This window comes from Siphateles boraxobius, unplaced genomic scaffold (genome assembly GCF_051911475.1).
Source record: "Siphateles boraxobius isolate OS27281-9 unplaced genomic scaffold, OSU_SipBor_1 7, whole genome shotgun sequence".
Lineage (NCBI taxonomy): Eukaryota > Metazoa > Chordata > Actinopteri > Cypriniformes > Leuciscidae > Siphateles > Siphateles boraxobius.
This window is the reverse complement of record NW_027509197.1, coordinates 7,533,642-7,554,028: the sequence shown is the minus strand read 5'-3', so window position 1 is coordinate 7,554,028 and position 20,387 is coordinate 7,533,642. Positions and strand designations below refer to the sequence as shown.

Below are 20,387 nucleotides of genomic sequence, written 5' to 3'. Positions count from 1 at the left end.
ATTCATATGGATTACTTTAACAATGTCTAAATGAACTTTCTAAAGTTGGGTAGGAACGGACTTTCAATGGAGATTTCCGGTTTCATTAAAAACACCTTTATTTGTTATCCGAAGATAAACAAAAGTCTAATGGGTATAGGGAAAAAAACACACACACTTTTAAATCAGTCATTTTAAAGCAAATACATATATATTAGAGAGTTGTTGTATATGTTCTTACCTGAGAAACATGCCTATGGCATAAGCACACAGGAAAGAATAATCCATTGCTCCGAGCAACTGCTTATAGTTGTTTTTGTCTATAGGGATTGAAACACAGAGATGCCAAACATTTAATGCACTGACTGAAAGTGATAGAAACAGATATTACTTGAATCCAATCTAATCTAATGTTACCGAATGGTTTCCAGCTGCAGTCTAGATCTGTGTGAAGTCTAGGCCGCCGGCCGCTCTCTGTAGGAACCTCCATGACGTGAGAGCAGTTCTTATGCAGCTCACTCTATACAGACACACACACAACACAACATGAACTCATCTCTGACAGTGCATACAGTTGACACAGGACATGACTGCACATAAAGGCTGACTACAGAAAGTTCAACATGGTTAGATGGCTGAGTGCCACACACTTCTGGATTATACTCAGATAAATTAGTTAATATGTGACAGAAAACGAAAAAAAAAGCCCTTTGAGTTCCAGGAAGCACAAGGACTGCCTTTAATAGCTAGTACAAATTTTGATCATGCCACCTCTGAGCAATATAATGTTGTCTGTACGGTTTATGCAGAGATGAAAAATTGAAATTGAAAAACTGAATTCTGGTGTATTTTTCAGTTCTGTTCCATCTATACACCACAGTTTATTCTAAACATTAAAAATAAAATAAATAAATAAATATTTAACGTCAAGAAAAGATAAAAAAAATTAAGTTAGATTTTTTTTAATCTGCATAGGGCTTTTTATAATACACATAGTTTCAAAGGAGCTTAACAGAACATCATGATTTTATTGTTCATATCTTCTTGCCAGTGTTATTTTAGCATTTATTATTAATAAATACAATTATTAATTATCTTTATTAAGAATTGTAATTTTCATGTTAATTGGATTAATTTTGGTATGTGCTTTTGTCTTATTATTTGTATTTTTTAATATTACTATTTATGTCATTTGTATTAATTTAAAACAAAAAAAGATATATATATATATATATATATATATATATAAGATATTTATTTATTTCCAGTTAATAATTTTATTGCTTGATCTTAAACTTATTTCAGTTCTTTGCCAAGGCAACATTTCTAACTTCCGGTAAGTTGAACTAATATTTATATTTTTGTATTTCAGATTTATTTCAATTAACAGAAATATTTTAATAGTTTTAGTTCACGATTATAACCCTGCTTCATGCCTTATTGTCACATTTTGCAGTTTAGATTGGGCGATAATAATTTGCATTTCGCAACAATACAAGCAATCAAACAGTTAAGATCCGCTATAAAGTGTATGCGTGTATGTACATATACATACATACATATATTTATATATAGTAGGCCTAGATGTGTCAGTGATTGTGGATGTTTCCTCCAGCACGTGTTCTTTTAAAGGGTTTGTTCAATGTGACAGGGGTCGTGTTACCTTGACTATGCTGATGGGCTTCCTGGATAGATGGAAACTTGTGTAGAGCAGGAAAGTGAGAGCAAATGTGAAGGCCTTGTACCTGAAAACACAACAACAGTCAATAAGGACAAGGAAATAAGGACATTTTACAGTGAAATTTCATTACATGAGATTTGAGATAGACTGCATCACAAAACAAACACAAACACAAATACTGAGCGCATGCAGCTGGCATTAAATTGTGTGAGTGGCTAATGACATTCCCACCCACTGTTCAGTTACGCAAACAACTGTTACACTACCTAACAAATCAGAAGTTGAAGGGAGACCATCTTACTATTGTTTAATGTCAAATTAAGAAGGGCAAAGCAACCAAGTCTTTTATTAACTACATTACTATTCTACAGTCTTGCTTAGATCAGGTTTAGATACAACAGCCTTTTGGTTTATTCATTTTTGTTTAATTGATCATTTCATCACGTCAAGGTTCATCATGGATTTGGAATACCTGAAATATAGTTGCAAAGTTTTTTATAGTCAGTAGAACGTCTAAAGTGGAATATCGAAATTCTCTTTTTGTCACTATTCAAATATAATTATATGAAATAACAAATGACCGCATATTATAAATAACAGCACAGACGTAAAATGAGTAGTGTGATGGCATTGTGAAGAAGGAAATGAAAGTGATATCGGTACAACAAAATGGTTTGATGATAATTAGAACTTTAAATACTCAATGTAAAAAATATGCTGCAAAATTATAAAAAAAAAAATATATATGTTATGTTAAAGGGATAATTCACCCAAAAATTTAAATATTGTCATTTACTCACCCTCATGTTGTTCCAAACCTGTATGAGTTTCTTTCTTCTGTTGGACACAATGGAAGATATTTTGAAGAATGCTGGTAATTCAACTGTTTGATTACCAACATTTTTCTAAATATCCTCTTTTGTGTTCAGCAGAAGAAAGAAACTCATACAGGTTTGGAACAACTTGAGGGTGAACTATCCCTTTAATACACCAATCTACCTAAATCAACTTTTTTTTTTACACCTTAAAATGCACTGATAACCACCATGAGAAAAATCAGAAAAATAGCACTATTTCTTTAAAACATAAATCATATGTTATGTGTCATGCAGGGAGTTTAGGAAATGTCCTTTTACTTTTTTTGTTTTGTTTGTTTTTACAGTACAATACACAGGAATGTAAACACACCTAGTCTAGCCTGCATGCCCCTTTTATAGAACTCACTAAACCTGATTTTTCAGAATCAGTCCTGAAGTGGAGCAGATGCCGCAGATATTCAATGAAACACAGATAAGACGTGATCAAACACAGAGAGGCGTGTATATATGTACATACATGTAATTCAGCTACCATGATCAACAGAAGACTGACGTCTTAGTTTGCAATGCAGTATTGAAGCTTGTATTTAATTAAATACATCAGACATTAGAGTTCTATTCTACTCTATTGTATTCTCCAGCACATATCAGCTAATGTCTGCTTAGCAGGCCCAGAGAAAATCGCAGATTCTTCTCACATTTTTGTGGAAAATTGGTGAAATTGTGCAGAATGGATAAAACATGTTGAACTTAAATACTTTTACTGACATTTGAAATCAGTCAAATTTGCCAAAACATTTAAAGTCAATATGAAATCAAATTTATTAGAAATTATTTATCCGTGCACGTAATTTTTTTTAAATTCATGTGCCCTTGTAATATTTAATTAAAATAACAGCGACGTCTCTTCTCTTCTCTAATGATGTGAAGGCGAGACAACCTGTCACTCACATGAGATCGACCAATTGGAAACCACAACAATCCAATCAATTTCCGATAAACAAAATCAATTTTTTTCTTGTTCGAGAAGCCGTTTTACTTTTACATGTCACAATAGTGAAGAAAAGACTAATCGCTACTTAGACTTCATGTGTAATAAACAAACATGCAAAGACTGGAACTGCAGATTTATAATGACAGACATTATATCTCTGTGGGAAAACTGGGCTTGCTGATCATCAATCCCAAATACACATGCAAATATTGATAAAAGAGATAAACTCACCACTGGTCTCTATTGAAGGAGGCCAGGAAGCGGATGCCAGGTGGGACTGGTGCCATGCTTGTGTCTATTTGTGTGTGTATGAGTGTAATACAGCTGCTTAGTTAGTAAATCTCATAAAGATGTTAGGCAGAATGCCTGTAGACATTTGGTCACAAGATCCATCTCTGAGCAAAAGGACATTGGTATGTGATCAGAAAGACACAAGAACCCATTATGAAGATTGAAGAGTGGCGTCCGTAGTCTTATATCCTAAACAAATGAAGAATGAAAGACTGAAAGAGAAGGAGGCGTTTTCCTAAAAGAGAAGTGAACAAACTGTCGTTAAACAATAGCATGTTAATTTTACAGCACATTATTATCAGTATTATCATCAACAGTGTTAGAGCTGTCAAAGCTCATAAATGACGTGACTCGTAACGTGGTTGCTACTGTATCGTTACAACCAGAACCGGCGTCTATGATCAGAGACCGACAGCAAAACCCTCTGATACTGGGCTAAACTAAAACTAAACCAGGTCATAAACACTCAATAACATTCAAATAAGAGTCTAAATAGATGTACTAAGTTACATACATATAATTTAGTGTGATCTCTCGCATCCTCTATAGTCGTTGGAAGAACACGTTTATTAATAGGATGTGATCAATAACATGCCGAGAGACCATTTGTCAAAGATATAAAAGTACATACAATTGATTTAATTTAAAACAGCCCTGGAGGTCTTACCGCATCAACCGACTCTTCCCGTTCAGCGTTGTCTTTAGCGACCGTCTCTCTTTCACTTCCTCATTCTGTCCGGTGGTGGGGCGATGATGATGATGACGTCACAAGAGCAGCGTGAAACACAAAACAACGCGAGACTTCCAAATTAAAATATTTCAAAATAAAAGACTCTATCCATGCAGTACAAGTCAAACATTTAAATTAAATTAGTTTATTTTTAAAATTAAACACATTCAATTTTGTTTTCTTTGAATGAGCCATTACAAACTATGAGCCAATGCTTCTAAATATACATAAAACAAAAGTAAGCCAGAGTATAATCGATTATTGTGTATATAATAGGCCTATCTATTATTATTATTATATTATTATTATAATATTATCTATAATATTACTAGTTAGACTCGTTGATAGGCTCTGTGGCTTGTGTTTGTTGAGTGCTGAGTCTGACTTCACATTGCTGAAAGGAGGATGATACTCCCTCTGCTGTCCTCTTATCTTCTTCTCTCAGTTATTCAAGAGTCATGCAGCTGCCTGTAGGTGAATATATTTGCTCTGAGTAAAACCATTAAGTGCGCAGTGACATTGCATAACAATGTTCAATCGTTTACTCACTACAGCGAGTCGAAATTAGCCTACTCAGCAAACCCGGTTACCTGTCATCATCGGTGTACAAAGTCAAAGTCTTGACGGTGGTAAGTTAGAAAAGGTACGTCCAGAAAAACGAAAAAAAAAAAAAACGTTTAACGTTTACGCAGTGTGGATACTTTGTATTTTTAGCTTCAGCAATATTATTGTCGGCCTCGTCATTAGTTCTGGGACAGTGCGGGATTCGCTTACTCTATTATTATTGGTAATGATGCTTAGTATTTCTAGTCTTAAACGTTTACCACAGTTTCCTTCAAAATGCACAGCCACTGTTATTGTTGGTTGTTGGTATTAGCCACAATTGTCGCCAAATTAAAACAGTTTAAAAGTATACGTGGAATGAAATAAAAAAAAATATTTATTATGGTTTTACAGGGGGAACATTAAGGTATTTAGACAGAAAGCATTCTTATGGTCAATAAAAAAAATAAAAAAATAAAGGTCGTTTTGCCACTTTCTTCAAATAGGGTACGCAATATTCTTGAAGTAAATGTCTATTTTTTTTCAACAAACAAGCAGTAAACGGAGAGGCTTATTCAGAAAATATTTGTCAACATGAGGATTTGCGTGATTTTGCCATTTTCTAGCAATTATGCACACAAAATATAGATGTCTAAATGTGACATTTTTGCAGTTAAATTTAGGGGAAGTTAATTTTATATAATGTTTTGGTCTTGATGCAGGATTTTTGCCTCTAATGCCTAAAGTCATTAACAACTATTCAGGTAAGTTAGAAAGACACCAAATCTTTTTAGAAATGCACAGGGAATTCATGTGACCATTTTCAAAATTTGTGATCATTGCTTTTACTCTGAGCTTTCAGGTGCTGTGATGGTGGAGGACAGGCCCATCATGAAGGGACGGGTAACAGTGTACTCGGTGCCAGGCTGTCCACACTGCACCCAGGCCAAAGCTACTCTGCGAACACTAGGTGTGCCTGTGTGTGAGGTGGATGTGAACAAGCATGGAGAAATAAGAGCTCGAGTGAAGGAGCTCACTGGTCACAGTGCTGTACCCCAGATATTCTTCAATAATCTTTATGTTGGAAACAACGAGGACCTCCAGACCCTGGTGAGATAAGAACCTAACTGGTGTGGGATTTCTAGTGATGGGAAGTTCGGATCATTTCATTAACTCGGATCTTTGAGTCTCGTTCAGCAAAATGAACGAATCGTCATGTCACATCCCCATAGGCTGAAGCTCTGCAGTCTGTACCGGAAACAGAAATGATTAGTTCACCTCCCGAGTCTTTGGGTCTGAGTCGTGCATTCATCATAAGTTATGGAAAAAAACCGTAATGACGGAAATTCATTTATTAATTGTAAGAAATTTGAGACCAGAAACGCATCACGTAACTGAGAGTAAAAAAAAAAACTATCTACGTGTTTGTTTGTAACGAAGGTTGGGAATTATTTTTATAATTTCTGTTTCCAGTACGACTGTCACGTCACGTGACAAAAGAACTCACGACTCAGACCCGAAGTCTCGGGAGGTGAACTAGTTATTTCTGTGTCCTGTACAGAGCCTATGGTATATGAACGGTCAACGCAAGATGAACGAATCACTCTCTGAGACAGCTCGTCGTTCACGAGTCATATTTAAGATTCTTTCAAAATGAACGTTCGTTCATGATCAACTCATCACTAGTGTTTTCACTATCGACTAACCTCTGGCTTGATATTTGCTTCTAGGAAATGAGACTGTCTGAACCTCACAAAAATATGCCTTTTTGTGTATGTTGTTAGAATCCTGAGCGCCTGAAACGTCTTGTCATGTCGGTAAGAGAGGAACCTGTGCCACTGGACGCTCCGCCTGTGCCTGTGGAAAATAGCACTGAGACTGATGGAGGTTAGTACTGAAAAGGGCTTTTCACACTGAGCTTAACCCCGGGTTATCGTCGTTCTTAACCCCACTTTTAACCCTGCATTGCGGTGCCAAACGTGTGCAGTGTGAAATTATGTTATGAAATTAATATGACAATGGTGAGAGTTCAAAAATGGAAACAACCCAAGTTTGCATGCCTGTAACTCAAGTAGAATCAAAGATATCTTAATATCCTTTTAGATTTTGGTTCTTACCAAACCTTTCTTTTTTGTATCTACTGTTTGTAAGGCTCTATATGGTTCAATGCCAGAGATATGGGGATCGCAATGTTCATGAGTAAATCGTTAAATTGTTCACATTTTCAGTGGTCAAAAACGAAATGTGGGTCATTTTGCACACAGCTTATAGTTTGTTTTTTTCTGAAGAGCAAATAATGTCAAACTAGAACTTAATACTTTCCTGTTCAAAACAACTGCATAGAACATACCTGTCTGAGTTCCAAAAATATTATTTTCCCAAAGTTTGGATGCCTGTAACTCAAGAAGTATTAAAGATATCATTTTATTCTTTTTAGATTCTGGTTATTAACAAACTTATTTTGGCCTGTTCATTTTTAAGGCCCCGCATGGTTGATTCCAATAGATATTGGGATCTCAATGCGGCTCCATGTGCAAATTGTTGATCTTGAAAACTAAATGAGCGACTGGGCAAGGTTCTTTTTCCATATTATCACCAGCTGTTTCTCCAAGGAAACTAGCAAAAATCCTTGCATTCAATGTAGTTAAAGGTGCAATGTGTAAAAATTTTGAGTATCTATTAACAGAAACGCAATATGACATCCATAACTATGTGTTCAGTGGTGTATAAAGAACTTACTTAATAAAGCGTAATGTTTTTATTGCTTTAGAATGAGACATTAATATCTACATAACCGCGGGCACCCCCTTCTATGAAGGTCGACATATTGTGACGTCATGTTTCTAACGTAGCCGAAAGCGAACAAACAGCGTTACAGAGCGCGTTTCGTCACTTCCTTGAAAGAGAAGCCAAAGAAAGCTAGAAGCTAGCCATGAACACCGTGAGTAGTTACTTTTCCCTTGTCAAATATGTAGTTGGATTGTTTCATGTAACTTAATTCTTCTCCCTCGCTGTGTTATGGCTTTGCTATGTGGGAATAAATGTGCTGGTTACGTTCGTGAGACAGCTGATTAGTACTCTTGTCATTGACCGTAAAACAGTTACAGGAATCACCAACCCGTCGATCTTGGGAGCATTTTAAGTCGATCGAGTTTCCAAAATCAGAGAAAAAAAGGCTATTGTGTGTAGTAAATGGTGTCTAGGGGATGCGGAGGCGCGCGCGCTGTTACAATCATGTTAATTTTGCCGCACGCACCTTTGGGCTCATGCGGACGCGTCCAGTTAAACAAGGCTTTACGCTTTAACCAGCTCAGCCACAGTAACAGCTCATATTAGCCAGCTAAACTTTTACTACCCTATTAGAAAAAATATATAGTTGCATAGTTTCATGTGGTTCTTCTCCCTCGCTGTATTATGGGTTTGCTATGTGGGGAGAAATGTGCTGGTTACGTTCGTGAGTCAATCAACTAATTACTATTATTATATTACGTATTAAGACCCTTGATCCTCACCTGACTATGGCTTTGTAAACTTTATCCATGATGTGGTTTATAATGGACTGTGGTACAGAAACTTGGTTTACTCTGGCTATTCTCTGCCGTCTCAGACGACGATGTTTGTCCCGTTTTAGCCACCGTAGCTTCTTCGAAAGGGAGGGGTGAGTGGTGGGCTGAGGCCTTAGTGTAAACTCGCAACCGAACCGCTAGATGTCGCTAAAAGTCACACACTGCACCTTTAAGACTGGGAATGCAGGAACATCTTCACCTGGACTGACTGTGCAGTGAGAAGGGTTCCTTCAGGGTTTCCCTCCTCTGTTTAACACTAGAACTAAAACAATGGTTCAAAACACTGAAGGAATTTATTTGGGTTTAACATTAGTTGTTATCATGCCACAAACAGCTTAGTTAGGACTTGGACAGAAGCACACAAAATATGTGTGGGACTAATTGTGACTCTCTGTGGAACCTGTAAAACCTTGCTACCCTGTCAATGATGACTAAACAGAAACTGGTAGAGTGACTGGCTTCCAAGCCGATCTTAAAGGGTTTCAAGTGAGCTTTAGAAATTGCTAAGCTATGTTGTTATTTCTAACTAAAACTAATTTTCAGTAATTTAAATAAAATAAGATATAAATATTACATGAAAAACTGGCTAGTTGCCAAAGCAACATTTCTAAGTTTGGTCTAAGTTGAAGTACTAAAATTTAAAAATAAAGATATAAATAAATGTTTAAATAATAATAATAATATAAGGAGAAAAATAACCTATCATAATGACTAAAATTAAAATGAAAAGTGAAAATATAAAAACAAAAGCTAATGAAAAATATTAATAAATCCTATAATAGTATATAAATAATACTAATACACTATAGTGACTACAATGCTTTTTTTCTTAGTATAAATGGGAAGAAATTAAAATGGACGTTTGCAATCTTATTACACAGGATGCAAGTCAAACCTTGGACTCGGACACGCATTGCTTGCCTTCATATAGAATTTTTCAGCTTTCAGACACAGCTAGTCTATTCTAGAATAGTAACGGCGAGTTCCCATCCACAGACATTTCGGTGTTCACTTACTGTGAAAAACTGATTGTTGAACTGTTTGCTGTTGGTGTGTCGGCTCTCCTAGTATGTTCCGACTCACTCGCTTGCACTTTGTAGACAGGGAGTTTAATGGTGAGGAAGCATTTGAACACTGCAGCATTGGCCTTTGCCACTAGACTCACAATCTATATTCTGGTGCCTTCTCTCTCCTGTAGGCTTTTGTTGCTCATTTAAGCTGCTAGGGTTTCATCTTTCTCTTTTGGGAACCCTACCTTAAATGTGCTCAGTTCTGCATGTGTCTTTAAAGCATGAAGCACAATGATTCTCGGGTTCATTTCTAGTCTTGCAGCGTCTGGACTGTTTTTGACATTGGTTAAATGTTAGTTGCCTGTGTTTGTAAGGCAAGCACTATATTGATGTTCCTCAATCATTCATTTTGATTTCAGCAACTCTGTATTAAACTGCTGTCAATTAAGCCTTACTAAAGCCAATTAATATACAGACTCCATTATCATTTATAATATTATAATAATAAATATTATTCATAAATATTATGATAAAATAACATTATTTTTCTATTATTATTTGATGCTCCATTTCACACTCTCAGTGTGCTATCTATTTTTAGTTTTTGTGATTAGGCCTTGATTATTTAAATTGAGTGATCAAGATTACGGTTTACAGGTGTGGTGATGAATTAATCATGACAAGTGTCAATTACAGCGTTGCATTAAAGTCTATTCAGTGCACGTGGCATCAAAATGTGCTACTAAACATGGGACATATTTTTTTGCAGATGCTCAGTATTTTAGCATGCCTGTTGCACAAACGCAATGTAAATCTGATTTAATACCGTTCAAAAGTTTGGAGTCTGTACGATTATTTAAAGTTTTGAAAAAAGTCTCTTGTGCTCATTAAAGCTGCAGTAGGGAGTTTTGAGAAAATGTTGACTTAGCCTGAAAATTTGAAGAAGCACAACCTACAGGTCCAACCCCCTTGCTCTCTGCTGCGCTACAGCTCCTCCCTCCACAGCTCCTCCCCCACAGCGGAGCCTGCCGTGAACGCGCAGGCTAGTAAGCAGGACCACTGATGACGGCGGATTATAAACAGTTATGGAACATTCACTAATAAATCAGAATCAGAATCAGAATCAGAAAGAGCTTTATTGCCAAGTGTGCTTGCACACACAAGGAATTTGTTTTGGTACTGAGGCTTCCAGTGGACATATACAAATACAACATTAAACATAATACTACAAATTATAAGAATAAAAAATAAAAATATAAATATATGAGAATAAAACTATCACAGTTGGGTTTAGTCAGAATAGACATTTTCAGATTTAAAGATTATGAACCTATTTACAGTGTTTTGAATATTATAAATAAATAAATCTACATATAAGTATCACCTGAGTTCTGGGATATTGCACTAAACAGTGGGAGTATTGCACTTACAGGCATATGCCTTGGGAGGTGTGTTAACTGTTCAGGAGGGAAATGGCCTGTGGGAAGAAACTGTTCCTGTGCCGAGATGTTCTTGTGGCCAGTGATCTGAGTCTCCGTCTTGACGGTAACAGTTCAAACAGGTGGTGTCCAGGGTGAGTGGAGTCTGTGATGATTTTACCTGCTCTCTTCCTCACTCTGGAAGAGTACAGGTCCTGGAGGTTTGGCAGGGGGGCACCAATAATCCTCTCCGCAGTCCGGACTGTCCGTTGTAGTCTCCTGATGTCTGATTTGGTAGCTGAACCAAACCAGACAGTGATGGAAGCGCACAAGACAGACTCAATGACGGCTGTGTAGAACTGAATCAGCAGATCCTGTGGCAGGTTGAACTTCCTCAGCTGGCGAAGGAAGTACAGTCTCTGCTGGGCCTTTTTCACAGTGGAGTCAATGTGATTGTCCCACTTCAGGTCCTGAGAGATGATAGTGCCCAGGAACCTGAATGACTCCACTGCTTCCACAGTGCTGTTCATGATGGTGAGTGGGAGGAGTGCTGAGCTGTTCCTCCTGAAGTCCACGATCATCTCCACTGTTTTGAGCGTGTTCAGCTCAAGGTTGTTATAACTGCACCAGGCAGCCAGCTGTTTAACCTCCAGTCTGTAAGCAGACTCGTCACCGTTTTTGATTAGACCGATGACAGTGGTGTCGTCTGCAAATTTCAGGAGCTTGACAGTGGGGTCTTTAGAAGTGCAGTCATTAGTGTACAGGGAGAAGAGCAGTGGGGAGAGAACGCACCCTTGGGGAGCACCAGTGCTGATTGTGAGTGTCTTGGATGTGTGTTTCCCCAGTCTCACTCGCTGCTGCCGGTCCGTCAGGAAGCTGGTGATCCACTGACAGATCGAGGATGGTATGGAGAGCTGGGTCAGTTTGGCTGTGAGAAGACCAGGCATGATGGTATTGAAGGCCGAACTGAAGTCCACAAAGAGGATCCTTGCATAAGTCCCTGGTCTGTCGAGATGTTGCAGGATATAATGCAGTCCCATGTTGACTGCATCATCCACAGACCTGTTTGCTCTGTAAGCAAACTGAAAGGGATCCAGCAGGGGTCCAGTGATGTCCTTCAGGTGGGCCAGCACCAGTCTTTCAAACGACTTCATGACCACAGACGTGAGAGCGACAGGTCTGTAGTCATTAAGTCCAGTGATTTTGGGTTTTTTGGGGACAGGAATGATAGTGGAGCGTTTGAAGCAGCAGGGAACTTCACACTGCTCCAATGATCTGTTGAAGATCTGCGTGAAGACCGGGGCCAGTTGGTCAGCGCAGGCTTTTAAACAAGCAGATGAGATGCCGTCTGGGCCTGAGGCTTTCCTAGTCTTCTGTTTTTTGAAGACTCGGCTCACGTCCTCCACACAGACCTTAAGCTCAGGTTGGATGGCAGGAGGGGGGAGTGATAATTGGAGAACAGGAGGTGATGCTGAATGTGTGAAGTGCAGATCAGACCGGGTGTGTGGTGTGAATGAGGGCTTTTCAAACCGGCAGTAAAATGAATTTAAATCGTCAGCCAGGTGTTGATTGTCCACAGATCGAGGGGATGGTGACTTGTAGTTGGTAATGTTCCTCAGGCCATTCCAGACTGATGATGGGTCGTTGGATGAAAACTGGTTTTTCAGTTTATCAGAGTAGTTCCTTTTAGCAACTCTGATCTCCTTTGTTAATCTGTTTCTGGCCTGGTTATACAAGATTTTATCCCCACTTCTGTAAGCATCCTCTTTGGCATGACGAAGGTGTTTGAGTTTCCCAGTAAACCATGGTTTATCATTAGTGAATGATAAGAATGTCCTGGTAGGAATGCATGTATCCTCACAGAAACTTATATATGATGTTACAGTATCTGTGAGCTCATCCAGATCATTGGTAGCAGCTTCAAAAACAGTCCAATCAGTGCAATCAAAGCAGGCCTGTAGATTCTGCTCTGCTTCATTAGTCCATCTTTTCACAGTCCTTATTCCAGGTTTAGCTGATTTCAGTTTCTGCCTGTAGGTCGGTATGAGATGAACCAAACAGTGATCAGAGAGCCCCAAAGCTGCCCGTGGGACGGAGTGATATGCATTTCTTATTGTGGTGTAACAGTGGTCCAGTATATTACTGTCTCTGGTGGGACATGTAACGTGCTGTCTGTATTTTGGTAGTTCACGGGAAAGATTTGCTTTGTTAAAATCCCCAAGAATGATTAAAAGAGAGTCTGGGTACCTTTGTTCCGTTTCAGATATTTGTTCAGCCAGCTGTTGTAGCGCCGCGCTCGCGCACGCGTCTGGAGGGATGTAAACATTCACGAGAATGAATGAGGAAAATTCCCGAGGCGAGTAGAAGGGTTTACAGTTTATGAAATGTGCCTCTAAATTAGGAGAGCACATCTTCTTCAGTGTTGTTACATCTGAACACCAACTTTCGTTAATGTAGAAACACAATCCACCACCTCTCGTTTTCCCCGTTAGCTCCGCGATGCGATCCGCTCGGAACAGCTGGAAGCCCGGCAGATGTATTGCGTTGTCCGGTAAACATCAACAATATGCTTTACATTGACTATGGCCTGCTCATACTTTGACTACAAACTTGGTCCTCAAATCATTATGTATTTTGCAATACATGTAACTTTATAAGGTTGCAGTCTTTCTATAAGTTATAAATAGCTACTAAGAAAACGTTAAAGGATTAGTTCACTTTTAAAAAAAAACATTTGCTGATAATTTACTCACCCCCATGTCATTTCAAAAATAAATAAAAAACTTTAAGTTTTATAAGCACAAATGCTCGCCTTGCTCTGTTCTGTGATGCACGTTCGTGACTCTCCTGTTCGAACTCGTTCATCCAAATGAACGAATCTTTTTTTGAGTCATTTTGTTCGTTGAATGAATGAAATGACTCCGAAAAAGACTCGTTCAAAATGAACAAATCTTTTTTCGAGTCATTTCGTTCGTTGAATGAACTAGATGACTCGGAAAAAGATTCGTTCATTTGGATGAACGAGTTTGAACAGGAGAGTCACGAACGACGGTACGCGCTCGCGCTGTGCAAGAGAGGGGTGATCAGAGCGTACACGAGCGTGATTGACACTGCTAAGACATTCCTCCTGGCTCTGATTGGTTGTTTCTGACCGGGAGCTGTGTATTTCTGCAAATGGCAGTAGGACCACAGGGAGGAGCCAGAGGAGCTTGATTTTTTTCACAGATTATCTGTCTCATATTCTACTGTCAGGACATAATGACAGTTTTAACAAATATTTGTTTACAAAAGCTACCTACTGGAGCTTTAAGGCTGAATTTATTTGATCAAAAAATACAGTAGAAACAGGATTATTGTGAAATAATAATATTACAATTTAAAATCAGTTTGAATATATTTTAACGGTTTCAGCATCATTACTCCAGTCCTCAAGTCACATGATCCTTCAGAATTCATTCTAATATGCCCACATCTGGTGGTTAAATATTTCTTATTATTATCATCAATGTTTAAAAAAATGTTTTTATGGACACCATTATGCAATTTTTCATGATTCTTTGATAAATAGAAAGCTCAGAAGAACAGCATTTATTTTTATTATTATTATTATTCATTTATTTATTTTACATTACAAATGTCTTTTCTGTCACTTTCGTTCAGTTTAATTCATCCTTGCTGAATATAAGTTTGAAAAACTTTTTTCTGATGAAATGATGATGTCATAATTGTGTAGTCCTATTTATAAAATGTTTTAAGAACTCTACAATTTATTAAATTATATAATTTGACTGTTTAGCATTCACAGACAACAATCACTTCTTTGTAATATTTGCATTCTGAATTTCAATTGGTCCTCTTTCTTGAATCTATTTGCATTCTTTTATTGATTAGTCTTGTATTTCTTGCATCTTTTTAATCATTTAACCACACGCTGAGCACACAACAGCAAACCGGCTCTGATGCTGCTTTTCATTTCATTTCATTCACTTACCTACAACTTTAACACTGTTCTTTTGCTGCCATACAACCTTTGGCAATTCCTTCAGGAAACTCAAATCTTGTTTAGCAACAACAACAAAAAAAAAGTATATATCTTCTATGGCCTATGTCCTTCTGTGTTTGGTTGTTTCAGTCATTTTTATTCTCTTTTTTGTGACACTTGCCCCAAGCAGCGTGGGAGCTCTCGGAGGCACTGAGGAATCTGATCCTGAAACTCTACTCTGATCACCTCTCTGAAGATGGCAAGGTAACACACTGTTTTCACCATCTCATCACAGGCTGCTTATCAAGACCATGTTCAATGTGAACACCGCATGCACTCAGACATTTGAATGACCTAAGAAGCGTCCCACCACGCTATATTTTAAATAAGAAAGGTATGTGTCATTAGCCGCCTATCCATTACCCTTCAAATTGCGCAAATTGAAATTACGAATTGAAAATGCGCCCAATGAAAACACGTCAATTTCGCAAAAACTCCCATTTATTGCAAAAAAGTTTTTACGCTCGCATGAGGTGGTTTTTCTGGCTATTCAAAAAAGGAATATTTCGCAAAACTGCAATGGAAACAGTTTTTGCACATTTACAGGTCACCTGACGTAGATGACGCGGTGTGTTTGGACAGAAGACGAGACAGAGTTCTTTATTAAAATCAATAAAAGACAAAATTATTATGGGAATACTGACATTTAGAAAATATCACAAAAGTTTTGCACAATTCTGTAATGTAAACGCGGCTATTGTGACCGTGTGGGTCTCCACTCTTGACCAGACAGTTGATTACAAGGCCATGTCCCGGAGCCTGTACTTCGAGCGGTACTGTGATCTAGCTGTCCAGCTTCAGCGCGTGGAGCTGCTGTCCATGAGTCGAGAAGAGAAACTGGCCTTCTTTATCAACATCTACAACGCCCTTGTCATCCACGGGAACCTGCGTCTGGGCTTCCCCAAAAACATATGGCAAAGGTATCGGGTAAGAGAAGTGGAGAAACAATGGATTGTGAAGCGGAAAAAAAAAATTTCTTTCAGTGCTTGTACTTTTGTTGTCTTGTTTTCCAGTTCTTTAACTATGTGAGCTACCTCATTGGTGGTGAGGTGTTCACGCTGCAGGATATTGAAAATGGAGTGCTTCGAGGAAATCGAAAAGGTGTCGGACAAATCATGAAGCCCTTTTCCAGGAGCGACCCTCGACTGCAGGTATCCCAGGAAGAGGAGGAGCGTTTTTTTCAGTATAAGCTAATTCCTCACTATAATATGATTGTTAATATGATGAATTTTGCCATATTTCTCTTTCGTAAGTTGCTTATGTCACGGGCAATTCTGATTTTGTGTCGCCTGTAATTTATTGCAGAAACGTGCTTCTTTCTTTCTTTTTTTATCAACAGCACTATTTTCAGTGATTTACTTAAGCAGGTTTCTAGGTTTATTTGGAAATATATATATATTTTTTGCTTTATTAAACCGAAACTATGACTTAACTGAACAGAAATTACTTCAGATATTAGACCTGTCAAAAGACGGGTAATTAATTGTAATTCATGGCTTAACGCAGTGATTCTCAGCCTTCTTGACTTCCTGTCTAATTATGTACTTATGGTACTTGCATTCAAAAATATTATTTCAGTTTAATGTTGTACATCTTTATTTATTTATTTATATTTTATTATTGGTTTTAAATATATATTTTCTGGCATTTTGATTAAGATTGTTAATATAACTTTATTTAAATAATTTTACAATTTATTGGCCCCCTTTGGTACCATTATATTTATTTATTTAAAAAAATGAAATTAATACTTTTGCAGAAATTAATTCTTTTATTCAGCAAGATTGCAAAAGTGACGGTAAAGACATTTATAATGTTACAAAATATTTCTTTTTCAAATAAATGCTGGTCTTTTGAACTTTCTAGTCATCAAAGAATCCTACAATGTATCACAACTGTTTTAACATTGATAATAATAACTTAATTAACAGTTATTTTAAGTTGTAATAATATTTACTGTATTTTAATCAAATAAATGCAGCCTTGGTGAGCATAAGAGTAGTGTACTGAAACTGTGGGGGTATTTAAAATGTTGGGAAACACTGGAGCAAAAGATATCTGAGAATGCTATTAACCGCAGTAATGTGTGTCGTCATCCACTATAGGTGGCGCTTCCTGACGTTGAGCCTCTCGTTCATTTCGCACTGAACTGTGGTGCAAAGGGCTGCCCTCCAATTAAGACATACACACCACAGGTTAATAACCAAAATATTCTCATTTACAATACACTATGAATGTCTATACATTCTTTCTGACAGTGTAAAAACCATATTGTTATATTTCCATGCATGTCTCACATCAGGACATTGATGGTCAGTTGCGTACCGCAGCGGAAGCGTTCTTGGAGAATGACGACAGCTGCGTGATTGACAGCGTGGGGCGAGAGGTGAAACTCAGCCAGATCTTCAAGTGGTACAAGGAAGACTTTGGAGGCTCTGATGAGAAGGTATCACAAAAATATATCATCACTCTCAATTCTTGTACATGGAAGATGACGTAGAGCGATAATTCACATGGAAATAAATCTTTTACTCGCATAATGTTATGGCTTTCTTTCTTCTGTATAACAATAAAGGAGATATTTTGCAGAATTTCCAAGCTGCTCTTTTTCATACAGTGCAAGTGGTTGGGGAGCAGAGTTTGTTTTGGGTCGGTCTTCAAAGAGGACATATTATGCTCTTTTATAAAGTCTTGATTTTGTTTTTGGGGTCTACTAGAACAGGTTTTCATGCTCGAATGTTCAAAAAAACACATTATTTTTCACATATTGTTCATTGTTGCAGCTCCTCTGTTCCCAATCTGTCAGTTACGCTCTGTTTAGTTCCTGTGTCTATGAAGCCTCTTCTTCCAGCACAGTGTGCTCTGATTGGTTGTCTGGATCAGTGTGTTGTGATTGGGGAGTGTCATCCCCCTTTCCATAAGCACAAGTTTCAACACACTAGTAATGCAACTCAACCAGGCCTCGCCTTGAGCCTTAAGCGGGAATTATTTAAATGAGGAATGCTGGCAACTGCGATGTGCACATTTCCAGAAGAAGACTCAAGACTATAATCGATTCATTTCAGGGAGTTCAGAAACAGTGCGCACTAATATAGAGAATAACTCCCTTTGGAGTGACCTTTGTTGTGCTTTGTAGAGCATGACATTTTCATGCTCAAACAGCAACATTACTCACTAAAGAAAGTTGAAAATGTAAAAAAGCATAATAGTTCCTCTTTAAAGATACGCTTGTGTTTTCTCTTTCAGCTGCTGAACTGGGTGTTTGATCATATGGGAGCGTCAGAGAAGAAGAGGAATCTGCAGTGTCTGCTTTCAGAAGGAAAGGTCAAAGTGAGCTATCTGCCCTATGACTGGTCTATAAACAGCACAAACTGAACTAAACCACATTCTCATGCATACGATCGATCTATCACTGACTCAATGTGGGCACTGTGCTTCTGTTCAGATGAGAGATTCAGAACAAAACTGTACCCTGAAAATGATAACTATGCATTTAGATTCCCTTTACCTTGTTCCTTCAGCTCCCAAAGGGCAATCTGTTACTGTAGCCGAATATTTCTAACAATATTTTTTACCTATAATCTTCTAAATTGTATTGCGGCATTTTGCACTTGATTATTATGCAGTTAAATGTTTTATATATTCACCTACAAGGATGTCTTTTTAAACAAATATGATTTAATTTAATTTATTTACATTATCATATGTATTGTATCTAAGTACATTTATTTTTTTACATATTTAATTTGGAATTTCTAGCAAGACTGAGAAGTAAAAACTGAACTCATGTATCATAATGAAACATAAAATAACTTTGCACAGACTGAGCAATGGTGCATATCGCGCATTATATATATTTTTTACTAAATGACCTCAAGGAACAATATTTAATCATTTTTAGATATGTGCAACAATTTAACAATACAGAGTAAGAAACAGCAATATTTACCTTTAAAAAACATATAAATATATGGAAGATCAGCATGGATACTTCTATAGGAATGTTTTCAGTCGATGGCGCATATTAGGAGATGCTTTTAAAATATCTGTCTAAATTCACAAATATATATAAAAAAATCTGTCTATATCTGTTTATTCACAATTTCACCCAGAAAAGAACATTTTTGTCTTCATTTACTCACCCCTACTTGTCCAACCCTATATTATTGTCTTTTCTTCTCTGAAACAAAAGGGAAAGTGAATGGCAATTTAATTTACATTCCACCAAAAAGGGAAAAACCGTCATACAAGTGTTCAATATGCCTTGTAAGCTATAATCCAAGTCTTCAAAAAGCCATAAGATATTTGTATGAGGATTAGATAAAAAAAAAATTATTTACTGGTATTTTTAATTTACTGCGAGTTGAGTGCTGTTCACTGTTTTATATCTGGACATGTTTCTTCTTGAAAGATCTGAAGTGAAATGCATAGGACATGTAAGACTTTGAGGCATAGATTAGTTTGTGGATCTTTCATGCTGTTTTGTACTTTTGACTCTGCCTGAATGATGGATGTATTCAGCGGAGAACTGAGCAACACACATATCAGTTTATCAGAATGATACCAGCCAGTGGCATTGAGTACTTTTTGAAATGCATGATGTGTTATTTGATAAATTATTGAAAGGACATCAGGCCTGATGGAATCTCATAACTGGTTTCTCATAAACAGGGCCTGTTTCGTATGATGCGGTTCAGTTAACAAGAATCCCCATAATATTTTGTATAGAAAATGAGATCCAGACTGAACTTTCTGAAAATCGATTCCCCATCTGTCTTGCTTAAGGCAGTGAAAATCCTCATGAACTTGGAAGCCTTTTATGAATCCGCGAGCAACATGACAACACGGAAAAATCCTGTTTTAATAGATGTTGATTTACTGTGATGCACTTATAGGCATGTCATTTGTCCTTTAATGCATGTGATACGATAGAATAGTATTGCGAGGGCTGATACTATCAGAAGCACGAGTAAAATGAGGTTTGGTACCTCCTGTTTCTGCCAGTGCCTTTTCACCTTTGCATGAGACTCATATTCTCATAGTACACCACTTGACCGCACATCCCATTGCTTCAGGAAATCAGTTCATTTGAAACTTTCATCTGCAAGTAGAGAGAGATTGATGAATCATAGCTAGAAAAAAATCATCCTTATCTCGTTCACTGTAAAGACGGATATAAATGCAATGCAATTACCCTGAACAAAATGTCAAGGTGAGACTCATTTGTATGCATGGAAATGATTTGAATCTAGAGCAATACTGCAATACTGTCTTTTATAAATGAGTTACGATAAAATAAAGTATGTTCCACAGAC

The 20,387-nt window shown here is 37.4% G+C and overlaps 2 protein-coding genes across 13 annotated transcripts in view; one reads left to right on the top strand and one right to left on the bottom strand.

Annotated features, from left to right (window-relative positions):
- slc37a1 (solute carrier family 37 member 1) overlaps positions 1–5,113 on the bottom strand; it is a 22,695-nt gene extending 17,582 nt beyond the window's left edge. The window contains exons 1-7 of one of the 3 annotated variants that reach the window (XM_077216719.1): positions 5,043–5,113; positions 4,823–4,961; positions 4,431–4,495; positions 3,704–3,952; positions 1,643–1,724; positions 397–499; positions 221–299 (exon numbers count right to left, since the gene is read on the bottom strand). In XM_077216719.1, coding sequence (XP_077072834.1) covers positions 221–299; positions 397–499; positions 1,643–1,724; positions 3,704–3,759 — 320 coding nt within the window. In that variant the 5' untranslated portion in view covers positions 3,760–3,952; positions 4,431–4,495; positions 4,823–4,961; positions 5,043–5,113. Of the gene's footprint in view, positions 1–220; positions 300–396; positions 500–1,642; positions 1,725–3,703; positions 3,999–4,430; positions 4,539–4,822; positions 4,962–5,042 lie in introns of those variants that run through there. The other 2 variants (XM_077216718.1, XM_077216717.1) reach the window with 2 other exon arrangements.
- On the top strand, positions 4,867–20,387 carry LOC143723877 (uncharacterized). 10 transcript variants are annotated; one of them, XM_077216721.1, is made up of 11 exons: positions 4,870–4,963; positions 5,048–5,136; positions 5,759–5,800; positions 5,899–6,146; positions 6,821–6,923; positions 15,203–15,276; positions 15,802–15,999; positions 16,086–16,223; positions 17,178–17,267; positions 17,375–17,518; positions 18,319–20,387. In XM_077216721.1, exons 3-11 carry the CDS (start codon positions 5,773–5,775, stop codon positions 18,445–18,447), a joined length of 1,152 nt encoding a protein of 383 aa, XP_077072836.1. In that variant the 5' UTR covers positions 4,870–4,963; positions 5,048–5,136; positions 5,759–5,772; the 3' UTR covers positions 18,448–20,387. The 10 variants fall into 10 exon arrangements, with proteins under 10 accessions (XP_077072843.1, XP_077072836.1, XP_077072837.1 ...); XM_077216722.1 differs by having other exon boundaries at positions 4,870–4,967; XM_077216720.1 differs by having other exon boundaries at positions 4,937–4,963; positions 15,200–15,276.